The 27,760-nt window shown below is 40.6% G+C and overlaps 1 protein-coding gene across 1 annotated transcript in view; it reads right to left on the bottom strand.

Moving 5' to 3' along the window:
- Window positions 1-27,474, bottom strand: part of smurf2 (SMAD specific E3 ubiquitin protein ligase 2) — a 236,307-nt gene extending 208,833 nt beyond the window's left edge. Inside the window, exon 1 of the mRNA XM_061884285.1 lies at window positions 27,095-27,474. Coding sequence (XP_061740269.1) covers window positions 27,095-27,146 — 52 coding nt within the window. The 5' untranslated portion in view covers window positions 27,147-27,474. The remainder of the gene's footprint in view (window positions 1-27,094) is intronic.
- Between the last annotated feature and the right edge of the window lie 286 nt (window positions 27,475-27,760).

Genomic DNA, 27,760 nt, shown 5'->3' with positions numbered 1-27,760 from the left:
TCAATTTACCGGTCGATCTACGTTCCCATCCTCACTTATGGTCATGAGCTTTGGGTCATGACCGAAAGGATAAGATCACGGGTACAAGCGGCCCAAATGAGTTTCCTCCGCCGTGTGGCAGGTCTCTCCCTTAGAGATAGGGTGAGAAGCTCTGCCATCCGGGAGGAACTCAAAGTAAAGCCGCTGCTCCTTCACATCGAGAGGAGCCAGATGAGGTGGTTCGGGCATCTGGTCAGGATGCCACCTGAACGCCTCCCTAGGGAGGTGTTTAGGGCACGTCCAACCGGTAGGAGGCCACGGGGAAGACCCAGGACACGTTGGGAAGACTATGTCTCCGGGCTGGCCTGGGAACGCCTCGGGATCCCCCGGGAAGAGCTAGACGAAGTGGCTGGGGAGAGGGAAGTCTGGGTTTCCCTGCTTAGGCTGTTGCCCCCGCGACCCGACATCGGATAAGCGGAAGATGATGGATGGATGGATGGATATATTTTAAAAGAAAACTGGTTTAGTTAAATACAATTCCAGAATAAATAAATAAAAGATAAACATTTAAAAATGTATTCCATCCATCCATTTTCTACCGCTTATTCCCTTTTGGGGTTGCGGGGGGCGCTAGCGCCTATCTCAGCTACAATCGGCCAGAAGGCAGGTAACACCCTGGACAAGTCGCCACCTCATCGCAGGGCCTAAAAATTGATTAAGAATTGCAAATAATTTGAGAATTACATTTTTGACACCCCTAGTATGTAGATAATTTTCAAAATATGTTTGTCTTCTGATTGAATGTATATATTTTTTTATAGTTTTACTTTTATATTAAAAATTTATAAAATCATAAAAACATTTTTTATCGATTAAGAATAACAAATAATTTGACGATTACATTTTTTGACAACCCCAGTACATATAGAATTTTCTAAATAATTTTTTTTCTTCTGATTTTATGTTTGTATTTCTTAGAGTTTTACTTTTATATTAAAAATGTATAAAATTATAAAAACTTTTTTTCCCCATCAATGAAGAATCACAAATAATTTTAAAATTACATTTTTGACACTCCTAGTATATAGATAATTTTCAAAATAATCGTATTTCTTCTCATTTTATGTTTATATTTTTTATAGTTTTACTTTTATATAAAAATTGTATAAAATTATAAAAACTTTTTCCCCCCATCGATGAAAAATCACAAATAATTTGAAAATTACATTTTTTGACATCTCCGGTACCTATAGAATTTTCTAAACAATTTTCTTTCTTCTGATGTTATGTTTATATTTTTTATAGTTTTACTTTTATATCAAAAATGTATAAAATTATAAAAACTTTTTTCCCCCATCGATGAAGAATCACAAATAATTTGAAAATTAAATTTTTTGGGCACCCCTAGTATATAGATAATTTTCAAAATAATTTGATTTCTTCTGATTTTATGTTTGTATTTTTTATAGTTTTACTTTTATATTAAAAATGTATAAAATAATAAACAATTTTTTTTATCGATTAAGAATCACAAATAATTTAAAAATTAAATTTTTTGACACCCCTAGTATATAGATAATTTTCAAAATATTTTTTTTCTTTTGATTTTATGTTTATATTTTTTATAGTTTTACTTTCGTATTAAAAAATGTATAAAATAAAAAATAAAAATTTAGCGATTAAGAATCACAAATACTTTGAAAAATTAATTTTTTGACACCCTAGAATACAGATCATTTTCAAAATACTTTTTTTCCTTCTGATTATATGTTTTGATTTTTTATAGTTTTACTTTTATATTAAAAATGTATAAAATCGTAAAAACAATTATTTTTATCGATTAAGAATCACAAAATTTGAAAATGACATTTTTTGAAACTCCTAGTATATATTTAAAAAAAATATTCTTCTGATTTTAGGTTTATATTTTTTATAGTTTTACTTTTATATTAAAAATGTATCAAATTATAAAAACAATGTTTTTTTATCAATGAAGAATCACAAATATTTTTAAAATTACATTTTTTGACACCCCTGGTATATAAATAATTTTCAAGATTAACAAAAACATTTTCATGAATATATATTTTACAGTTTTACTCGTATATTTAAAAACGTAGAAAATGATACAATAAACAAAATGATTTGGCCCTAGAGGCTGGATAGGACAGATTGAGAAAAAAAATTTGATATTTTTTTAATTAAGAATTGTGTCAAATAGGATTGTACGTTATACCAGTTCTAGTATAGTATTGGTACTAATGAATCAAAAACGGTACTATACTCCATTTGAAAAGTACCGCTTCGCCATATTTTTTTTTTACGGGCATGGGTATAATACCGTTTTTGATTCATTAGTAGTGGTATACTGTACTAGTACCGGTATACTGTACAACCCTACCACAAAGTGGTTTTTCTTGCCTACTATGATTCTTTTATGTGCAGTCTGTGATATCAATCAATCAATCAAAGTTTACTTATATAGCACTATATCACAAGTGTCTCAAAGGGCTGCACAAGCCACAACCACATCCTTGGCTCAGATCCCATACCAGGGCAAGGAAAAACTCAACCCAATGGGATGACAATGAGAAACCTTGTGAGAGTCCAGTCCATAGTGGATCTAACATAATAGTGTGAGTCCAGTCCATAGTGGATCTAACATAATAGTGAGAGTCCAGTCCATAGTGGATCTAATATAATAGTGTGAGAGTCCAGTCTATACTGGATTTAACATAATAGTGTGAGTCCAGTCCATAGTGGATCTAACATAATAATGAGAGTCCAGTCCATAGTGGATCTACACATAATAGTGTGAGAGTCCAGTCCATAGTGGATCTAACATAATAGTGTGAGAGTCCAGTCCATAGTGGATCCAACATACTAGCAAGAGTCCAGTCCATAGTGGGTCTAATATAATAGTGAGAGTCCAGTCCATAGTGGATCTAACATAATAGTGTGAGTCCAGTCCATAGTGGATCTAACATAATAGTGTGAGTCCAGTCCATAGTGGATCTAACTTAATAGTGTGAGAGTCCAGTCCATAGTGGATCTAACATAATAGTGAGAGTCCACTCCATAGTGAAACTAACATAATAGTGTGAAAGTCCAGTCCATAGTGGGTCTAACATAATAGTGTGAGAGTCCAGTCCATAGTGGATCTAACATAATAATGAGAGTCCAGTCCATAGTGGATCTACACATAATAGTGAGAGTCCAGTCCATAGTGGATCTAACATAATAGTGTGAGAGTCCAGTCCATAGTGGATCCAACATACTAGCAAGAGTCCAGTCCATAGTGGGTCTAACATAATAGTGAGAGTCCAGTCCATAGTGGATCTAACATAATAGTGTGAGAGTCCAGTCCATAGTGGATCTAACATAATAGTGTGAGAGTCCAGTCCATAGTGGATCTAACATAATAGTGTGAGTCCAGTCCATAGTGGATCTAACATAATAGTGAGAGTCCAGTCCATAGTGGATCTAACATAATAGTGTGAGAGTCCAGTCCATAGTGGATCTACACATAATAGTGTGAGAGTCCAGTCCATAGTGGATCTAACATAATAGTGAGAGTCCACTCCATAGTGAAACTAACATAATAGTGTGAAAGTCCAGTCCATAGTGGGTCTAACATAATAGTGTGAGAGTCCAGTCCATAGTGGATCTAACATAATAATGAGAGTCCAGTCCATAGTGGATCTACACATAATAGTGAGAGTCCAGTCCATAGTGGATCTAACATAATAGTGTGAGAGTCCAGTCCATAGTGGATCCAACATACTAGCAAGAGTCCAGTCCATAGTGGGTCTAACATAATAGTGAGAGTCCAGTCCATAGTGGATCTAACATAATAGTGTGAGTCCAGTCCATAGTGGATCTAACATAATAGTGTGGGAGTCCAGTCCATAGTGGATCTAACATAATAATGAGATGGGTCTAACATAATAGTGAGAGTCCAGTCCATAGTGGATCTAACATAATAGTGTGAGTCCAGTCCATAGTGGATCTAACATAATAGTGTGGGAGTCCAGTCCATAGTGGATCCAACATAATAGTGAGAGTCCAGTCCGTAGTGGATCTAACATAATAGTGTTTGAGTCCAGTCCATAGTGGATCTAACATAATAGTGTGAGAGTCCAGTCCATAGTGGATCTAACATAATAGTGAGAGTCCAGTCATAGTGGATCTAACATTATAGTGAGAGTCCAGTCCATAGTGGATCTAAAATAATAGTGTGAGAGTCCAGTCCATAGTGGATCTAACATAATAGTGAGAGTCCAGTCCATAGTGGATCTAACATAATAGTGAGAGTCCAGTCCATAGTGGATCTAAAATAATAGTGTGAGAGTCCAGTCCATGGTGGATCTAACATAATAGTGAGAGTCCAGTCCATAGTGGATCTAACATAATAGTGAGAGTCCAGTCCATAGTGAGCCAGCAGGAGACCATCCCGAGTGAAGACAGGTCAGCATTGAGAGAGGTCCCCAACTGATGCACAGGTAAGTGGTCCACCCTTGGTCCCGACTTTGGACAGCTAGCGCCTCATCGAATACGGGGGGGGGAACATATCGCCACGGTCCAGACATATTTGTGCGCGGAACGGATGCCGACTTCTGTTCATCCGCTTGATTGAAAGAAAAGAGCGACCTGCAGAGAGAGTCAGGCGAGGGTGGACTGGGTGGGTTGGGGCAAGGAGTTCTCCATCGGAAAGTGACTCAGAGAGGAAGAGGAGTGGCCAATAGCAGGGAATCCCACTGAGCCAGTGTGTGCGGCGCAGCACGACCAAAGGATTCCGATGAGCAAACCATATGCCCAAAAAGTCACAACGGTCAAAGAAAAAGTCATCGGAATATTTAATGAAGCAGAGCAGAAGTTCTGAGGTCCAACTCCAAAAAAAAAAAAAAAAAACCCAGGACAAATGCACTACTTGGCACAACAAACTATTAGGTTGGAAACGCCGTCCTTGTATTTATTTTTTATTTTTTTACAGTTATTCCAACACAAGAACTTGTGTTGACAAGATTGTGCGAAGAGAAGAACATGTGCAAGAGGTGATGTTAGCATCACTTCAAAACGAGGGGTTTTACAGACCCTAAAAGCAGTGAAGTGGTCAGGTTGTGTAAAAGGTCAATAAAAAGAGAATACAACAAATCCTTTTCAACTTATATTCAATTGAATAGACTGCAAAGACCAGATATTTCATCTTCACACTCAGAAGCATTTCCGGGTGTTGTTGATAAAACAACCCAGGACAAATGCACCACTTTTTTTTTTTTTTAACTATTTATACTACCATATTGTATATGCACCTTAGGAGGAGCTGCTCCAATTTCGTTGTTCTTTGAACCTGTTCATTGCAATAATGACAATAAAACTCTATTCTATTCTATTCTATAAATGGCTGTGGCTTGGCATAGTATAGTTTTAACTTGCACTTACAGATGTAGCGACCAACTGTAGTTACTGACAAGTGGGTTTTTTTAAGTGTTCCTGACCCCATGTGGTGATATCTTTAACACACTGATATTGTTTTTTGCAGAAATTAGCTAATTTGGAATTTGATGCCTGCAACATGTTTCAAAAAAGCTGGCAAAAGTGGCAAAAAAGAGTGAGAAAGTTGAGGAATGCTCATCGAAGACTTATTTGGAACATACCACAGGTGAACATGCTAGGGACGGCGTGGCGCAGTGGGGAGAGTGGCCGTGCGCAACCCGAGCGTCCCTGGTTCAATTCCCACCTAGTACCAACCTCGTCACGTCCGTTGTGTCCTGAGCATGACACTTCACCCTTGCTCCTGATGGGTGCTGGTTAGCGCCTTGCATGGCAGCTCCCTCCATCAGTGTGTGAATGTGTGTGTGAATGGGTAAATGTGGAAGTAGTGTCAAAGCGCTTTGAGTACCTTGAAGGTAGAAAAGCGCTATACAAGTACAACCCATTTATTTATTTATTTTAATTGGGAACAGGTGGGTGCCAGGATTGGGTATAAAAGCAGCTTCCATGAAATGCTCACTCATTCACAAACAAGGACGGGGCGAGGGTCACCGCTTTGTCAACAAATGCCTGAGCAAATTGTTAAAGAACAACATTTCTCAAGCAGCTATTGCAAGGGATTTAGGGATTTCACCGTCGACGCTGCGTAATATCATCAAAAGGTTCAGAGAATGTGGAGAAATCACTGCACGTAAGCCATGATGTTACGCACCTCGGATCCCCTCAGGCGCTACTGCATCAAAAACCCACATCAGTGTGTAAAGGATATCACCACACAGGCTCAGGAACACTTCAGAAAACCACTGTCAGTAACTAAAGTGGGTCGCTACATCTGTAAGCGCAAGTTAAAACTCTACTATGCAAAGCCATTTATCAACAACACCCAGAAACGCTTCGCCGGGCCCCGAGCTCATCTAAGATGGACTGATGCAAAGTGGAAAAGTGTTCTGTGGTCTGGCGAGTCCACATTTCCAGTTGTTAGTGGAAACTGTGGACGTGGTGTCCTCCGGACCAAAGAGGAAAAGAACTATCCGGACTGTTCTAGGGTGTAAGTGTAAAAGGCAGCATGTGTGATGGTATGGGGGTGTATTAGTGGCCAAGGCATGGGTAACTTACACATCTGTGAAGGCACCATTAATGCTGAAAGGTACATACAGCTTTTGGAGCAACATATGTTGTTATCGTGGACGCCCCTGCTTATTTCAACAAGACAATGCCAAGCCAGGTGTAACCAAAGTGTGGCCTCATGGTAAAAGAGGGCAGGTACTAGACTGGCCTGCCTGTAGTCCACACATTGAAAATGTGATAAGGCTAAAATATGAGGCAGGAGACTGTTGAACAACTTAAGCTGTACATCAAGCAAGAATGGGAAGGAATTCCACTTCAAAAATGTGTCTCCTCAGTTCCCAAACCTTTACTGAGTGTTGTTAAAAGGAAAGGCCATGTAACACACTGGTAAAATTGCCTTTTTTGCAATGTGTTGCTGCCATTACATTCTAAGTTCATGTTTAGTTGCAATAAAAACTAACAAAGTTTGTCAGTGTGAAGATGAAATATCTTGTCTTTGCAGTCTATTCAATCGAATATAAGTTGAAAAGGATTTGTTGTATTATATTTTATTAAACATTTACACAACGTGACAATTTCACTGCTTTTGTACATGAAAACAAAATGAATACAATGTGTTCTAGCGTCCGAAATAGGACACACAAAGTCTGACCCTATTTTTAGCTTTTATTGCCAATGTTATGCTAACAAAGTGCCCAAATCAAACAATAAAGACACTTCCTCATTCTCTGCCGACACGGTGTATTCACAGACCTTGGGAGAAATGAACATCATCACACCAGCAGGTAGGTACGGTATGAATAGTTTCTTTTTTGCGCACAACTGACTACTAATGCATGGAAAGTCTGGCCATCGAGAATGAACGTACTTCGACCACCGGAACAACGCTGGCAAAAGCGGTTGTTGTGATGATGTGAGCCACGGTTCCATTATAGCAAACCGACAGTAACTAAACTGAAAAAATAATGCCTCATTTGGGTGATAAATGAATCACACCCGCACTTCCTCGGTGAGCGTGGTGCGTTCAGGAACCCCCAGAATTATGAGCATCAAACATTAAACACAAGCAAGTCGTTTTTTGGCACATTTTCTATGTTCTGTGATGCTGCAATGATTCATTAAATATTTGTTTATATATTTTTTTCTTATAACCCCCACCAGGATGTTGTGTAATATCCGCCGTCCGTCTGCAAAATAAATCAACAAAGTTATGCGCAGAAAACTTTTAGGAAATGTCGAAATGGAGTAATTAATCGTGCCGATTGTATTGTACCGTATGTCCCGGCAAGAAATCTGCGTTCAAAAGACTCCGGCTTATTAGTGATTCCTAGAGCTCAAAAAAAGTCTGCGGGCTATAGAGCGTTTTCCGTTCAGGCTCCAGTACTCTGGAATGCCCTCCCGGTAACAGTTCGAGATGCTACCTCAGTAGAAGCATTTAAGTCTCATCTTAAAACTCATCTGTATACTCTAGCCTTTAAATAGACCTCCTTTTTAGACCAGTTGATCTGCCGCTTCTTTTCTTTCTCCTATGTCCCCCCCTCCCTTGTGGAGGGGGTCCGGTCCGATGACCATGGATGAAGTACTGACTGTCCAGAGTCGAGACCCAGGATGGACCGCTCGCCTGTATCGGTTGGGGACATCTCTACGCTGCTGATCCGCTTGAGATGGTTTCCTGTGGACGGGACTCCCACTGCTGTCTTGGAGCCACTATGGATTGAACTTTCACAGTATCATGTTAGACCCGCTCGACATCCATTGCTTTCGGTCCCCTAGAGGGGGGGGGTTGCCCACATCTGAGGTCCTCTCCAAGGTTTCTCATAGTCAGCATTGTCACTGGCGTCCCACTGAATGGGAATTCTCCCTGCCCACTGGGTGTGAGTTTTCCTTGCCCTTTTGTGGGTTCTTCCGAGGATGTTGTAGTCGTAATGATTTGTGCAGTCCTTTGAGACATTTGTGATTTGGGGCTGTATAAATAAACATTGATTGATTGATTGAAACTGATTCGGTTATGGGCCAATGTTAACTTAGGTTTGTGGGGTTTTTTTAAACGTCTTATCAGTCAGAGTAATACAATAATAATACAATTACAATTCCAAAACCAGCCCAGCAACATTCAGAATAGCAATCAACAAAGAACATGACACAAAACAATCCAAAGGTATCCAAACAATAATGAACTGGATGAGGCAATTCCTGGAGGAATTGCAAGTGAATGCTCCAATGCTGAATTTGAAGTGAAATGCTGACAGAATGTAAGAATAGGAATGTGTTGATGTTGGAATACTTTGAATAGGTTGAAAGATGTGGGAACTGTGCAACTTTGAAAAACATCAAAAATGATTGGAGAGCTAGCTTGCGCAGTTAATGGGTCTTTGACGATGACCTCTGTTTTGTTTGATTACCCGTTTTACTGCCGTGTTACAGACACCTTTTGGAAATAATTAAGGTATGTAAATAAACATTTTAAAAACGTATACTAGGGGTGTAACGGTACACAAAAATTTCGGTTCAGTACGTACCTCGGTTTAGAGGTCACGGTTCGGTTCATTTTCGGTACAGTAAGAAAACAACAAAATATACATTTTTGGGTTATTTATTTACCAAATTTGTAAACAATGGCTTTATCCTTTTAACATTGGGAACACTATAATAATTCTGCCCACGTTAATCCACATTAAACTGCCTCAAGTTGTTGCTTTGATTAAATAAAATGACAAAACCTTTCTTCTACATATAAAAAGTGCAACATTAAACAGGTGGCGACTTGTCCAGGGTGTACCCTGCCTTCCGCCCGATTGTAGCTGAGATAGGCGCCAGCGCCCCCCGCGACCCCGAAAGGGAATAAGCGGTAAAAAATGGATGGACAAACATTAAACAGTTCCTAGTCAACTCCATCCATCCATCCATTTCTACCGCTTATTCCCTTTTGGGGTCGCGGGGGGCCCTGGCACCTATCTCAGCTACAATCGGGCGGAAGGCGGTGTACACCCTGGACAAGTCGCCACCTCATCGCAGGGCCAACACAGATAGACAGACAACATTCACACACTAGGGACCATTTAGTGTTGCCAATCAACCTATCCCCAGGTGCATGTCTTTGGAGGTGGGAGGGGCCTATCCCCAGGTGCATGTCTTTGGAGGTGGGAGGGGCCTATCCCCAGGTGCATGTCTTTGGAGGTGGGAGGAAGCCGGAGTACCCGTAGAGAACCCACGCAGTCACAGGGAGAACATGCAAACTCCACACAGAAAGATCCCGAGCCCAGGATTGAACCCAGACTACTCAGGACCTTTGTATTGTGAGGCAGACACACTAACCCCTCTGCCACCGTGAAGTCAACTCATCATGCTTAATTTATTACAGCATTTGGGAAGCCTGTAATTGACTTTTATTACACACACACACGCACGCACGCACATACGCACACACACACAGCATTTGGGAAGCCTGTAGTTGACTTTTATTATACACACACACACACACGCACATACGCGCACGCACACACACACACACACACACACACACACACACAAAGCATTTGGGAAGCCTGTAGTTGACTTTTATTATACACACACACACGCACGCACATACGCGCACGCACACACACACACACACACACACACACACACACACACACACACACAAAGCATTTGGGAAGCCTGTAGTTGACTTTTATTATACACACACACACACACACACGCACATACGCGCACACACACACAGCATTTGGGAAGCCTGTAGTTGACTTTTATTATACACACACACACACACACACACGCACATATGCGTACGCACACACACACACACACACACACACACACACACACACACACACACACACACACACACACACAGCATTTGGGAAGCCTGTAGTTGACTTTTATTATACACACACACGCACGCACGCACACACACAGCAAAATGAGCTAGTGTAACACTAAAAGCTAATTAGCCTTCACCTCAAGCCAGAGCTGTGAGCGAGCTGAGCTGCAGTTTAAGTTTCTAGAAGGTCAACGGGCTCATAGTGATGTTTGTAGTAGTTGTGATTGGGGGGTATTTTTTATGATTTGGGGAGTGTACGATGTCAGCTGCTCACCTGCAAAACACATATCTGCTCATCTCGACGCAGGAGCACTGACAACATGCGCTCTGAATACGCACTGCTGATTGGCTTTGTATGTAACCAATCAGATGGTTGTGTGGGCGGGACAATGCTGGGTGCTCACTGCTCAGACAGAGGCAGACAGCAGAGCAGCTTGTTAAGACTTTAGTATACAAATTCGTTCGATACACCCTCGTACCGAACCGAAACCTCCATACCGAAACGGTTCAATACAAATACACGTACCGTTACACCCCTAACGTATATATCTGCAGCCTATATATGGGAAACATTTTCTTCTTCTAAAATTTAGAGGATTCGGCTTATATACCGGCCGCTCTATAGTCCAGAAAATAGGGTACAAATTAGGGCTGTCCTGCAACCCATATTTTGGTCCCGGTACTAAAATGTATTTTGATACTTTTCTAAATAAAGGGGACCACAAAAAACAGCATTTTTGGCTTTATCCATCCATCCATCCATTTTCTACCGCTTATTCCCTTTCGGGGACGCGGGGGGCGCTATTTTGACCCAAAAAATCTTATAAATTGAACATATGTTTTCTTATTGCAGTCAAATAACAATTTTGGCATTAAATAAGATAGTGAATATGCTGGAAAACTTAGTAGTAAGCAAACAAGATACAAAAACTCTTAACTGTGCAACTTGGAAAAACATCAAAAATGATTGGAGAGTTAGCTTGCGCAGTAATTGGTCATTGACGATGACCTCTGTTTTGTTTGATCAGCCGTTTTACTGCCGTGTTACAGACACCTTTTGGAAACAATTGAGGTATGTAAATAAACATTTCAAAAACTTATATATCAACGTATGTGCAACTTGGAAAAACATCAAAAATGATGAGAGCTAGCTTGCGCAGTTAATGGGTCTTTGACGATGACCTCTGTTTTGTTTGATCAGCCGTTTTACTGCCGTGTTACAGACACCTTTTGGAAACAATTCAGGTATGTAAATAAACATTTTAAAAACTTATCAACGTATATATCTGCAGCCTATATATGGGAAACATTTTCTTCTTCTAAAATTTAGAGGATTCGGCTTATATACCGGCCGCTCTATAGTCGAGAAAATATGGTACAAATTAGGGCTGTCCTGCAACCCATATTTTGGTCCCGGTACCAAAATGTATTTTGATACTTTTCTAAATAAAGGGGACCACAAAAAACAGCATTTTTGGCTTTATTTTGACCAAAAAAATCTTATAAATTGAACATATGTTTTCTTATTGCAATCAAATATTGAGATAGGCGCCAGCGCCCCCCGCGACCCCGAAAGGGAATAAGCGGTAGAAAATGGATGGATGGAAGATAGTGAATATGCTAGAAAACTTAGTAGTAAGCAAACAAGATACGAAAACTCTTAATTAGTCTACTGACATATGCAGTAACATAGTGTGTCATTTATACACCCATTATTTTGTGCACATTATAAGGGACAAACTGTAAAAATTGATTATTAATCTACTTGTTCATTTACTGTAAATATATCTCTTTTTTTCTGTTTTAACATGATGTATCTATACTTCTGTTAAAATGTAATAATCACTTATTCTTCTCTTCTTTGATACTTGACATTAGTTTTGGATGATACCACACATTTAGGTATCGATCCGATACCAAGTAATTACAGTATCATACATTGGTCGTAATTAAATTTCTTCTGTATCCAAGGACGTATTTACTCAGTTTATAAACATAATAAAAATGTATTGTTCGTAAAAAAAAAAAAAAAAAGTTGATGTATTCATAGTAGTATCAAGTAGATCTGGCTCTTGTCGATACCTGTGTAGACCCACCCCTTTGTTTACATTCAGGAGTGCTAGCTTACTGTTAGCGCTGAGCTATTGTATCCTCCTACAGTGTGCAGTGAAGCATGCTTAGCTATTCCTCGTCCTCCAGTGATAATGCTACTTGTAAGAAACATACTTTGTCGCCAGGGAAGCGAGGATTAGTCATTTAGAAGTCGCTAAAACACTAGTTAGGTCTGAGCTTGCTATGTTTTAAAGCACAGCTTGAGTGTTTATAGCTCAAATTACATTGTTAGGGTTAAATGCATCAAGTGTCCAATCTCCATGCTGTTTCTGCTTGCACGTGCGTTTATTGACTAACATGCCAGCGTTGTCATTGTTTATGAAAGCAAAAATGTACCAGTATTTTTCAGAAGAAGTACCCCGGTGCTTTATTAATAGCCGTATACTGTGCAACCCGAGTACAAATATGATATATTTGTGTATTATTATTATTATAATTATAGCCCTTGTTTACAAGCGGTGTAGAATCCCCTCTAACAATTTGTTATGATTGCATCGAATTTGCAGAATGAACCAAAGAACAAATGAAATGCTCTAAAACAGCGGATCAGAGAGATGACTTTAAGAGTTGAGGGGCATTTCTCACTCCGAGTGTTAGTCTAAGCATCTTGCTCGCCATATATTGCCACGTTAATAGCGGACAGACATCTGCTTCAAATGGACTCCAGCACAAACATCTACGGCAGGGTTGTCAAACTCAAATACAGAGTGGGCCAAAATTCTAAACTGAACAAAGCCGCGGGCCAAAGTTGAACAACTTAACATTTTAATAGGGACCCAAACAAGTTTTGCATTGAATATTGAACAAGCAAGGCTTATAAAACTTTATAGTGACATACAAAATCGAGATTTGTTGGTAGCGGGGGTGTATATTGTAGCATCCCGGAAGAGTTAGTGCTGCGAGGGTTTCTGGGTATTTGTTCTGTCGTGTTTATGTTGTTACGGTGTGGATGTTCTCTCGAAATGTGTTTGTCATTCTTGTTTGGTGTGGGTTCACAGTGTGGTGTAACAGTGCTAAAGTATGGCCACCCTCAGTGTGACCTGTATGGCTGTTGACCAAGTATGCCTTGCATACACTTGTGTGTATGTAGAAGCCGCATATATTACGTGACTGGGCCGGCACGCTGTTTGTTTGGAGGAAAAGCGGACGTGACGACAGGTTGTAGAGGATGCTAAAAGCAGTACCTTTAAGGCACGCCCCCAATATTGTTGTCCGGGTGGAAATTTGGGAGAATGGTTGCCCCGGGAGTTTTTCGGTAGGGGGGGTTCACTGAAATTCGGGATTCTCCTGGAAAAATCGGGAGAGTTGGCAAGTATGAGAATTAGCGTTTAATGCGGTGATACAGCGGCACCGCCACTGTATAATACCGGCGGGCTAGCTCTAATGTTAATTTATTATTGCCTCAAGGGCCAAATTAAATTACAAGGCGGGCCAAATTTGGCCCGCGGGCCAGAGTTTGACACCCATGATCTACGGGCTTGTTGGGAAGTCCTTCACAACCTGGATGGAACCAGTGTCAGTTTGGCGAGGGTAACAACATGAGCACAATGTTATCGGGGTACTAATGAATCAAACGGTACTATACTCTGTCTGAAAAGTACCGGTTCGGCATGTCGTCATCACGTGGTGACATTGCTGGTTTTAGGAGCAGAGGAGCATGTTGGGCAGCGCACACACACAGAGTACTTACAAGCAGACACAGTGTGTAGACAGAAAAGGGTGAACGGACGCATTTTGGTGTAAAAAGTCAAGATAAAGGTGAAGTTATAACACTGAAACACCCTCAGGAAGAGCTGCTTTAACACCTTGCTAGCTAGTTAGCAGCTAACTTCCATCCACAATCACTAATCCTGACCTCCACGGTGACAAATAAAGAATGTTTCTTACAAGTAATATAATCACTGGAGGAGGAGGAATAGCTAAACATGCTTCACTACACAGCGTAGGAGGATACAATTACCCACCGGCGTCACAATGTAAACAAATGGGTGGATCCACACCTGACATCCACTGTGACGATACAATGTACAGGAGCGTATCAAATCGATATAACTGTGATTACATCGATATTTTTTAGCATGACAAGATATTTTGTTTTGTTTTTATTCATATTATGTTTATAAAGTCAGTAAATACATCCCTGGACACATGAGGAATTTGAATAGGACCTATGTATGATCCTGTAACTACTTGGTATCGCATCGATACCTAAATGTGTGGTATCATCCAAAACTAATGTCAAGTATCAAAGAAGAGAAGAATAAGTGATTATTACATTTTAACAGAAGTGTACATAGATGTTACAACAGAAAACAGTGCAACACCTACCCTTTACATCAGTATTTCCTAACCATATTATTATTGGTTTATCAGGTGTTCTATTTTATTGTATGATCCTGTAACTACTTGGTATCGGATCGATACCTAAATGTGTGGTATCATCCAAAGCTGATGTCAAGTATCAAAGTGATTATTACATTTTAACAGAAGTGTAGATACAACGTGTTCAAACAGAAAACAGCGCGACACCTACCCTTTACATCAGTATTTCCTAACCATATTATTATTGGTTTATTAGGTGTTCTATTTTATTGTATGATCCTGTAACTACTTGGTATCGGATCGATACCTAAATGTGTGGTATCATCCAAAACTGATGTCAAGTATCAAAGTGATTATTACATTTTAACAGAAGTGTAGATACAACGTGTTCAAACAGAAAACAGCGCGACACCTACCCTTTACTTCAGTATTTCCTAACCATACTATTATTGGTTTATTTGGGTTTCTATTTTATTGTATGATCCTGTAACTACTTGGTATCGGATCGCTACCTAAATGTGTGGTATCATCCAAAACTGATGTCAAGTATCAAAGTGATAATTACATTTTAACAGAAGTGTAGATACAACGTGTTCAAACAGAAAACAGCGCGACACCTACCCTTTACATCAGTATTTCCTAACCATATTATTATTGGTTTATTAGGTGTTCTATTTTATTGTATGATCCTGTAACTACTTGGTATCGGATCGATACCTAAATGTGTGGTATCATCCAAAACTGATGTCAAGTATCAAAGTGATTATTACATTTTAACAGAAGTGTAGATACAACGTGTTCAAACAGAAAACAGCGCGACACCTACCCTTTACTTCAGTATTTCCTAACCATACTATTATTGGTTTATTAGGGTTTCTATTTTATTGTATGATCCTGTAACTACTTGGTATCGGATCGATACCTAAATGTGTGGTATCATCCAAAACTGATGTCAAGCATCAAAGTGATTATTACATTTTAACAGAAGTGTAGGTACAACGTGTTCAAACAGAAAACAGCGCGACACCTACCCTTTACATCAGTATTTCTTAACCATATTACTATTCGTTTATTAGGTTTTATATTTTATTGTATGATCCTGTAACTACTTGGTATCGGATCGATACCTAAATGTGTGGTATCATCCAAGTATCAAAGAAGAGAAGAATAAGTGATTATTACATTTTAACAGAAGTGTAGATAGAACATGTTCAAACGGAAAATAAGCAGATATTAACATTAAATGAAGAAGTAGATTAATAATCCATTTTTACAGACTGTCCCTCATAATGTGTACAAAATAATAGGTGTATGAATGACACAATATGTTACTGCAGACTAATTAGGAGTCTTTGTTTGTTTACTTCTTACTAAAAGACAAGTTGTCTAGTATGTTCAACATTTTATTTAAGGACTAAATGACAATAAAACATGTTTCATGTACCCTAACATTTCCTGTTCAAATAAAGACAATAATGCCTTTTTTTGTGGTCCCCTTTATTTAGCAAAGTATGGAAATACATTTTGGTAGCGGTACCCAAACGTGGGTATGGAAAGAAGCCTATGTGGCATGCAGCTGGCGCACACCCAGCTGTGCAGCACTAAACAAAGACATAATGACAGCGTGCTGTTAGCCGCAGACGGCGTCCTTCCTATAGCACTTCCTATCCCTGCGGTGCATGTTGAGAGACTCGGCGTGTGAAAGACCCAAGTCGTCGAAACGGGAACAAGGCTCGTTTGAAGAAGCGTCCACTTTCTATTGTTGCGCTCGGACGAGGGGAGCCGGTCTATGAGGTCCGGCTCGCTCCGTTTTCCACGGCGGACTGACATTCTTTGCATTCCGGTAGACCGCTGCCGTCTCCGACTGCGGTGACCAACTCATTCACAGTCTACTGGAGTCCTATAAGGGATCTGGCATGCTCCAACGTGAAGACGTCTCGTAGGACCACGGAGGAAATAGCCAACCAAGGAATTCCTCTCTAAACTAACCAATACAGAAGAACTGGATATACGAACACCTCTGTAAGAAACCCAGGTGTTAGAATGGACTCAGACTTGAACTTTACCATGAACAAACTCAGAGGAATAGGGTCTAAATCCGACTTGGAAAGGCTAAATCATGCCTTGGTCTCCAGCAACAGTAACGGCCTTCTAACTGGGTTCTCTGAACAAGCTGTAAAGAAGCTGTAGTACATTCAAAATGCTGCGGCTCGAGTCCTGACTAGAGCCAGGAAACACAACCATATTAGTCCAGTGCTGAGGTCTCTGCGCTGGAACCGCTGGGACGTCACGTCCAACCGTTAAATATGTGTGGCGGTCAAGCCAGCACTGTTCTCAAAGGGTACTAGGCGCCATTTAGCCTTTTTCACAGAAGAAAGCCCTACGCATGCGTTGTTTTCCGTTGTACAAATCGTTCGAATTGCGAAAAGGATAAACATTTTTTGAACGTTCCTCTAGAGGTAATCAAGAAGAGCGAAAGAGTGCAAAATTTTATGAAACGAAGAGAGAAACAGCTCCAGTTTGCAGTGATACATCCATCCATTTTTTTCCGCTTATCCGAGGTCGGGTCGCAGAGGCAGCAGCCTAAGCAAGGAAGCCCACACTTCCCTCTCCCCAGCCACTTCGTCCCGCTCTTCCCAGGGGATCCCGAGGCGTTCCCAGGCCAGCCAGGAGACATAGTCTTCCCAGTGTATCCTGGGTCTTCCCCTGTCGGACATGCCCTCCCTTGGGAGGCGTTCGGGTGGCAACCTCAGCAAATACCCGAACCACCTCATCTGGCTCCTCTCCATGTGGAGTTCCTCCCGGATGACAGAGCTTCTCACCCTATCTCCAAGGGAGAACCCCACCACCCGGCGGAGGAAACTCATTTGGGCCGCTTGTACCCGTGATCTTGTCCTTTCGATCATAACCCAAAGCTCATGACCATAGGTGAGGATGGGAACGTAGAGAGCTTTGACTTCCGGCTCAGCTCCTTCTTCACCACAACGGATCGATACAGCGTCCGCATTACTGAAGACGCCGCACCGATCCGCCTGTCCATCTCACCATCCACTCTTCCCTCACTCGTGAACAAGACTCCGAGGTACTTGAACTCCTCTACTTGGGGCAGGGTCTCCTCACCAACCCAGAGATGGCATTCCACCCTTTTCCGGGAGAGAACCAAGAACTGGGACTTGGAGGAGCTGATTTTCATCCCAGTCGCTTCACACTCAGCTGCGAACCGATCCAGTGAGAGCTGAAGATCCCGGCCAGATGAAGTCATCAGGACCACATCATATACAAAAAGCAGAGACCTAATCCTGCGGTCACCAAACCGGAACCCCTCAACGCCTTGACGGCGCCTAGAAATTCTGTCCATAAAAGTTATGAACAGAATTGGTGACAAAGGGCAGCCTTGGCGGAGTCCAACCCTCACTGGAAACGTGTCTGACTTACTGCCGGCGATGCGGACCAAGCTCTGACACTGATCATACAGGGAGTGGACCGCCAAAATAAGACAGTCCGGTACCTGGATGGTCGATTGCCTTCTCCAAGTCCACAAAGGACATGTAGACTGGTTGGGCAAACTCCCATGCACCCTTAAGGACTCTGCCGAGAGTAAAGACCTGGTCCACAGTTCCACGACCAGGACGAAAACCACACTGTTCCTCCTGGATCTGAGGTTGGACTATCCAGCGTAGCCTCCTCTCCAGTACACCTGAAAAGGACCTTACCGGGAATGCTGACAGTTTGCAGTGAACACTTCGTTAAATGTTTGTTTGATATACTTTAGACGTTTATTATTTCCCATAAAAGTATTATCTTGATATTATTTTTATTTCTGGAACACAAGTGACCGCTATAGACAGATGGCTACTATGCACAGGTCGGCCACCATTTTGTCTTCCTGTACACGTTGACCTGTGACAACTACGTTTACATGTACATAAACCTAGTTTATTACAACGCCAAAAACAAACCAAAAAGTCCAGGGCCATGAAAAAACAGCAAAGTAGCAGCAAAAAGGACAACAGAACAGTGCTCTCCTGGTAACAGTTAGAGATGCTACCTCAGTAGAAACATTGAAGTCCATCTTAAAACTAATTGGTATACTCTAGCCTTTAAATAGACCCTAGTTGATCTGCCGTTTCTTTTCTGCTCTGCCCCCCTCTATGAGACCCGTAGGTAGGGAGTCCAAACCCCGGCCGAGTCATACCAAAGACTATAAAAAAAAATGGGACCCATTGCCTCCCTGCTTCGCACTCAGCATCAAGGGTTGGAATTGGGGGTTAAATCACCATAAATGATTCCCGGCCGCGGCACCGCTGCTGCTCACTGCTCCCCTCACCTCCCAGGGGGTGATCAAGGAGATGGGTCAAATGCAGAGGACAAATTTCACCACACCTAGTGTGTGTGTGACAATCATTGGTACTTTAACTCAACTTTAACTATGGACTGGACTCTCACTATTATGTTAGATCCACTATGGACTGGACTCTCACTATTATGTTAGATCCACTATGGACTGGACTCTCACTATTATGTTAGATCCACTATGGACTGGACTCTCATAATTATGTTAGATCCACTATGGACTGGACTCTCACTATTATGTTAGATCCACTATGGACTGGACTCTCACTATTATGTTAGATCCACTATGGACTGGACTCTCACTATTATGTTAGATCCACTATGGACTGGACTCTCACTATTATGTTAGATCCACTACGGACTGGACTCTCACTATTATGTTAGATCCACTATGGATTGGACTCTCACCATTATGTTAGATCCACTGTGGACTGGACTCTCACTATTATGTTAGATCCACTATGGACTGGACTCTCACTATTATGTTAGATCCACTATGGACTGGACTCTCACTATTATGTTGGATCCACTATGGACTGGACTCTCACTATTATGTTAGATCCACTATGGACTGGACTCTCACACTATTATGTTAGATCCACTATGGACTGGACTCTCACACTATTATGTTAGATCCACTGTGGACTGGACTCTCACTATTATGTTGGATCCACTATGGACTGGACTCTCACTATTATGTTAGATCCACTATGGACTGGACTCTCACACTATTATGTTAGATCCACTATGGACTGGACTCTCACACTATTATGTTAGATCCACTGTGGACTGGACTCTCACTATTATGTTGGATCCACTGTGGACTGGACTCTCACTATTATGTTAGATCCACTATGGACTGGACTCTCACACTATTATGTTAGATCCACTATGGACTGGACTCTCACACTATTATGTTAGATCCACTATGGACTGGACTCTCACACTATTATGTTAGATCCACTGTGGACTGGACTCTCACTATTATGTTGGATCCACTATGGACTGGACTCTCACACTATTATGTTAGATCCACTATGGACTGGACTCTCACACTATTAAGTTAGATCCACCATGGACCGTGGTGTGGCAATTTCTGATACCGGTGGCCGCTATACACCATCAAAATAACTGTTGTGGGATGTAAAGTGAGACAAGGTGTAGAAAGCTACTTTGTGTGGCCACTACCACAATGTTCACTCCATATGCAAAATGTCTCATTAGGCAGCAATTCTGCATGCAGCTCATTAAATCCATCTCATTAAGTTTGTTGTCGCCACTTAGGCCTATCATATAACAGCACGCTTCAATATTTGATGTACACGTACTAGGGTTGTCGCCATACCAATATTTTGGTACCGCTACCAAAATGTATTTTAATACTTTTCTCAACAAAGGGGATCACAAAAAATGTCCTTATTGGGTACATGAAACATATGTTTGTTATTGTCATTTAGTCCTTAAATAAAATGTTTAACGTACTGACAACTTGTCTTTTAGTAGTAAGTAAACAAACAAAGACTCCTAATTAGTCTGCAGTAACACATTGTGTCATTTATACACCTATTATTTTCTACACATCAGGGACAAACGGTAAATATTAGGGGTGTAACGGTACGTGTATTTGTATTGAACCGTTTCGGTACGGGGATTTCGGTTCGGTAAGGGGGTGTATCGAACGAGTTTGTTAGCTAAAGTCTTAACAAGCTGCTCTGCAGCTGCCTCTGAGCAGTGAGCACCCAGCATTGTCCCGCCCACACAACCATCTGATTGGTTACATACAAAGCCAATCAGCAGTGCGTATTCAGAGCGCATGTTGTCAGTGCTCCGGCGTCGAGATGAGCAGATATGTGTTTAGCAGGTGAGCAGCTGACATCGTACACTCCCCAAATTATTAAAAAAAAACACTTCCCAGTCACAACTATTACAAACATCACTATGAGCCTGTTGACCATCTAGAAAGTTAAACTGCAGCTCAGCTCGCTCGCAGTTCTGGCTTGAGGTGAAGGCTAATTAGCTTTTAGCGTTACGTTAGCTCATTTTGCTGTGTGTGTGTATAATAAAAGTCAACTACAGGCTTCCCAAATGCTGTAATAAATTAAGCATGATGAGTTAACTTGAAACTGTTTAATGTTGCACTTTTTATATGTGGAAGAAAAGTTGTGTGATTTTATTTAATCAAAGCAACAACTTGAGGCAGTTTAATGTGGATTAACGTGGGCAGAATTATTATAGTGTTCCCAATGTTAAAAGGATCAAGCCATGGTTTACAAATTTGGTAAATAAATAACCAAAAAATTAATATTTTGTTGTTTTCTTACTGTACCAAAAATGAACCGAACCGTGACCTCTAAACCAAGATACGTACCGAACCGAAATTTTTGTGTACCGTTACACCCCTAGTAAATATGGATTATTAGTCTACTTTACTGTTAATATCTGCTTACTTTTTGTCTGAACATGTTCTATCTACACTTCTGTTAAAATGTAATAATCACTTATTCTTCCCTTCTTTGATACTTTACATTCATTTTGGATGATAACACACATTTAGGTATCGATGCGATACCAAGTAGTTACAGGATCATACATTGGTCATAATTTAAGTCGTCGTGTCCAGGAAGTTTATAAACATAATATGAATTAAAAAAAAAAAAAAAAAAGATTTGTGACGATGATAAAATATTAATGAAATAATAGTAAAAACGACTAAATACGCTCTTGTACTTGGTATCATTACAGTGGACGTCAGGTGTAGATCCACCCATGGCATTTGTTTACATTGTGACGCCATTGAGCTATTGTATCCTCCTACGCTGTGTAGTGAAGCATTTTTAGCTATTCCTCGTCCTCCAGTGATAATGCTATTTGTAAGAAACTTACTTTATTTGTCGCCATGGAGGCCAGGATTATGATTTAGAGGTAGCTAAAAAACTGTGGATGGACGCTAGCAGCGAGCTGGCTAGCCATGTCTTAAAGCAGCTCTTCCTGATGGAGTTTCAGTGTTATCTTGGGTTTTTACACCAAAATGCATCCATTCTCCCTTTTCTGTCTACACACTGTGTCTGCTTGTAAGTACTCTGTGTGTGTGCGCTGCCCAACATGCTCCTCTGCTCCTAAAACCAGCAATGTCATGATGTGACGACGCGCCGTTATGCCCGGTAAAAAGAAATATGGCGAACTGGTCGGTACTTTTCAAACAGAGTATAGTACCATTTTTGATTAAAAATACCACAATACTATACTAGTTACGGTGTACCGTACAACCCAACAACGTACATACGGACTTGTTGCGGGTCAGGTCCTGGAAGTACACAAAAAAAAAAAAAAAAAAAATACCTTTTTGCCATTTGTGTTGAAAAGAGGCAAAGCAAACAGCTTGTGGAGGCGCAGCTACAAAAGGTACGACTCTTACTAGCAGAGCACGACTTAGTGAGCGGACAGACACACAAAAGGGAACATTGTTGTGTAGCGCACGCAAACTCCTGCGAGCTGTGGGTCGCGATGGCAATCAGACAAAGGTTTGTTGCAGCAAGAAGACGTGGTTATTATTCTACGAGCAGGCTGGGCGATACTGAAATAATACGATACCAAATAAGTAAAAGACAAGTGTTGCCAGCACTGGTAAGCTGTGCTTTAAAAGCGTCTAAAACAAAAACATTTATTCCAAAACACCAAGCAATCAAGAATATTTCAGTTCTTTTTATCCTTCTTTGACATTGTTGATTGTCATGTCATGTTCAGATGTACATTGTGGACGCCGTCTTTGCTCCGCAGTAAGTCTTTGCTGTCGTCCAGCATTCTGTTTTTGTTTACTTTGTAGCCAGTTTGATTTTAGTCTCCTTCTGCATAGCCTACCCTTAGCTTCAATGCCTTTTCTTAGCGGCGCTCACCTTGTTGTTGATTTTTATTTTTGGTTTAAGCATTAGACACGTTTTTACCTGCGCTCTGCCCACCACTGTTTACGATATCTACAGAGCAATTATAGGTGAAATTAGATAATCTCCCACGGCACACTAGTGTGCAATGGCACAGCGGTTGAAGAACACTGATCTAGTGATCAATATTCCATCCATTTCCTACCGCTTGTCCCTTGTCCAATATAAACAAACCATCATGTAATGCAGTTGCCTTACAACAATAACGACAAACACAAAAAAAACAGATATATGGAAAAGTAACCACGGGAAACAAAATATAAATGTGTAATTATTGTGATTCTTATACCAGCTGTGCATTAAAAGTGCCTAAAACAAAAACATTTATTCCAAAACACCAAGCAATCAAGAATATTTCAGTTCTTTTTATCCTTTTTTGCGGGGACATTGTTGATTGTCATGTTCAGATGTACATTTGCTCCACAGTAAGTTTTTGTTGTCGTCCAGCATTCTGTTTTTGTTGACTTTGTAGCTATTTTGATTTTAGTCTCCTTTTGCATAGCCTGCCCCTAGTTCCAATGCCTTTTCTTAGCGGCGCTCACCTTTTGCTTATTTTTATTTTTGGTTAAGACACCTTTTTACCTGCACACTGCCCCCCAGTGTTTAGGACATATATAAAGCAATTATAGGTGAAATTAGATTAGAGCCCACGGTGGTTGAAGAACACTGATCTAGTGATCAATATTCCATCCATTTCCTACCGCTTGTCCCTTGTCCAATACAAACAAACCATCACGTAACACAGTTGCCTTACAACAATAACAACACACACTCAAAAAAACAGATATATGGAAAAGTAAACACGGGAAACAAAATATAAATTTGTAATTATTGTGATTCTCATACCAGCTGTGTTGTAAAAGCGTCTAAAACAAAAACATTTCTTCCAAAACACCAAGCAATCAAGAATAGTTCAGTTCTTTTTATCCTTTTTTGCGGGGACATTGTTGATTGTCATGTCATGTTCAGATGTACATAGTGGACGCCGCCTTTGCTCCACAGTAAGTTTTTGCTGTCGTCCAGCATTTTGTTTTTGTTGAATTTGATATTAGTCTCCGTCCGCATTGCCTACCCTTAGCTTCAATGCCTTTTCTTAGCGGAACTCACCTTTTGCATATTTTCATTTTTGGTTTAAGCATTAGACACCTTTTTACCTGCGCTCTGCCCCCCGCTGTTTACGACATCTACAAAGTAATTATAGGTGAAATTAGATTATTTCCCACGGCGGTTGAAGAATACTGATCTAGTGGTCAATATTCCATACATTTCCTACCGCTTGTCCCTTGTCCAATATAAATAAACCATCACGTAATGCAGTTGCCTTACAACAATAACACACACAAAAAAACAGATATATTGGAAAGTAAACACAGGAAACAAAATGTAAATGTGTAATTATTTTGATTTATACCAGCTGTGCTTTACAAGCGCCTAAAACAAAATCATTCATTCCAAAACACCAAGCAATCAAGAATAGGTCCGTTCTTTTTATCCTTTTTTGTGGGGACATTGTACATAATGGACGCCGCCTTTGCTCCACAGTAAGTTTTTGCTGTCGTCCAGCATTTTGTTTTGTGGACTTTGTAGCCAATTTGATATTAGTCCCCGTCCACATTGCCTACCCTTAGCTTCAATGCCTTTTCTTAGCGGAACTCACCTTTTACATATTTTCATTTTTGGTTGAAGCATTAGACACCTTTTTACCTGCGCTCTGCCCCCCGCTGTTTACGACATCTACAAAGCAATTATAGGTGAAATTAGATTATTTCCCACGGCGGTTGAAGAACACTGATCTAGTGATCAATATTCCATCCATTTCCTACCGCTTGTCCCTTGTCCAATATAAACAAACCATCATGTAATGCAGTTGCCTTACAACAATAACACACACAAAAAAACAGATATATTGGAAAGTAAACACAGGAAACAAGATGTAAATGTGTAATTATTTTGATTCTTATACCAGCTGTGCTTTACAAGCGCCTAAAACAAAATCATTCATTCCAAAACACCAAGCAATCAAGAATAGGTCCGTTCTTTTTATCCTTTTTTGTGGGGACATTGTACATAGTGGACGCCGCCTTTGCTCCACAGTAAGTTTTTGCTGTTGTCCAGCATTTTGTTTTGTGGACTTTGTAGCCAATTTGATATTAGTCTCCGTCCACATTGCCTACCCTTAGCTTCAATGCCTTTTCTTAGCGGAACTCACCTTTTACATATTTTCATTTTTGGTTGAAGCATTAGACACCTTTTTACCTGCGCTCTGCCCCCCGCTGTTTACGACATCTACAAAGCAATTATAGGTGAAATTAGATTTTTCCCACGGCGGTTGAAGAATACTGATCTAGTGGTCAATATTCCATACATTTCCTACCGCTTGTCCCTTGTCCAATATAAATAAACCATCACGTAATTCAGTTGCCTTACAACAACATACACAAAAAAAACAGATATATTGGAAATTAAACACGGGAAACAGAATGTAAATGTGTAATTATTTTTGATTCTTATACCAGCTGTGTTGTAAAAGCATCTAAAACAAAAACATTTCTTCCAAAACACCAAGCAATCAAGAATAGTTCAGTTCTTTTTATCCTTTTTTGCGGGGACATTGTTGATTGTCATGTCATGTTCAGATGTACATTGTGGACGCCACCTTTGCTCCACAGTAAGTTTTTGCTGTCGTCCAGCATTTTGTTTTTGTTGAATTTGATATTAGTCTCCGTCCACATTGCCTACCCTTAGCTTCAATGCCTTTTCTTAGCGGAACTCACCTTTTACATATTTTCATTTTTGGTTTAAGCATTAGACACCTTTTTACCTGCGCTCTGCCCCCCGCTGTTTACGACATCTACAAAGTAATTATAGGTGAAATTAGATTATTTCCCACGGCGGTTGAAGAATACTGATCTAGTGGTCAATATTCCATACATTTCCTACCGCTTGTCCCTTGTCCAATATAAAAAAACCATCACGTAATGCAGTTGCCTTACAACACACACAAAAAAACAGATGTATTGGAAAGTAAACACAGGAAACAAAATGTAAATGTGTAATTATTTTGATTCTTATACCAGCTGTGCTTTACAAGCGCCTAAAACAAAATCATTCATTCCAAAACACCAAGCAATCAAGAATAGGTCCGTTCTTTTTATCCTTTTTTGTGGGGACATTGTACATAGTGGACGCCGCCTTTGCTCCACAGTAAGTTTTTGCTGTCGTCCAGCATTTTGTTTTGTGGACTTTGTAGCCAATTTGATATTAGTCTCCGTCCACATTGCCTACCCTTAGCTTCAATGCCTTTTCTTAGCGGAACTCACCTTTTGCATATTTTCATTTTTGGTTGAAGCATTAGACACCTTTTTACCTGCGCTCTGCCCCCCGCTGTTTACGACATCTACAAAGCAATTATAGGTGAAATTAGATTATTTCCCACGGCGGTTGAAGAACACTGATCTAGTGATCAATATTCCATCCATTTCCTACCGCTTGTCCCTTGTCCAATATAAACAAACCATCACGTAATGCAGTTGCCTTACAACAATAACACAAAAAACAGATATATTGGAAATTAAACACGGGAAACAGAATGTAAATGTGTAATTATTTTGATTCTTATACCAGCTGTGTTTTAAAAGCGTCTAAAACAAAATCATTTATTCCAAAACAGCAAAGCAACAACTTCCTAGCTACTTCTCCCCGGGACCCGACTAATGGCTGCCAAGTGGCAGGTTAACACCATTTTTCCAATTATTGGCACTTTCAGCGAAACGCCACCAATAAGGGGAAGAATATAAGTCAAAAATAAAGACAAATACGAATGTGGACTAAAGGTAAGGCGGAGATGTAAACGAAGAAAGAGGCCCATGGGAACACTTAGTGTCCAGGAAATAGCCGCCTCCGTGGCCCATGGGAAGGCTTGGCGTCCAGGAAATAGACGGCGCCCCTCCCGCTCGTGTGCAGATACGTGAGGCTTCATAAAGCGACGAAAAGGCGGCGACTTGTTTACCTGTTAGTCGCAGTTTCACCGGACCGTTCCGCCGAACTCCTTGGTTAGACATCAGCTCTTCGTTGCCGCCGTCCCGGCGCCTTAGGTGGGGAAATGAGGACCTTTATCAGCCACTTTCACACAATAATGGAGTCCAGGCGGTGTGGCCCGGATGTGGAGGAAACAACTGCCATGGCGGCCCGACGGCTGGAGCCCGCAATTCGGAATAGGATTTAGCAGAAGCGTGAGAGGAGAGGCTGGTGCAAAGTGGGAGGAAGAAGGGAGGAAGGGAGCCGGCGAGGTGTCGTCCAGACGTCGGCGTCACATCGTGTGAGTCTGCTCGACGCAAGTCTGCTGCTGGGAGATGGCCGGTGACGTCATCGCGCCTTGGGGGAGGTATCTGTCGCGAAAAGACTGGCTAAACTCCACCAACACGCCGAAAGTTGTTTGCTGCTCACGACCCACGATTTGCTAGTTTAAAAAAAAAATGTTTTGAAATAAAAAACTAATTCCGCAAGTAAAAAAAAAAAATTCTAAAATGTAAAAACTTTTTTTCCCCCAATTTTAAAGACGATTTAAGGCGGAAAATGTCTACAATTAAAGACTAAAACATTTGCAAGTAAAAAAAAAAACTCAATTCAAAACAACATTTACTTCTATTAAAAAAAAGATTCACATGTTAAAAAC

The sequence above is a fragment of the Nerophis ophidion genome, linkage group LG23 (genome assembly GCF_033978795.1).
Source record: "Nerophis ophidion isolate RoL-2023_Sa linkage group LG23, RoL_Noph_v1.0, whole genome shotgun sequence".
NCBI classification, from domain to species: Eukaryota; Metazoa; Chordata; class Actinopteri; order Syngnathiformes; family Syngnathidae; genus Nerophis; species Nerophis ophidion.
Note: the sequence above shows the minus strand (reverse complement) of the source record. Positions and strands in the feature narration are given on the sequence as shown.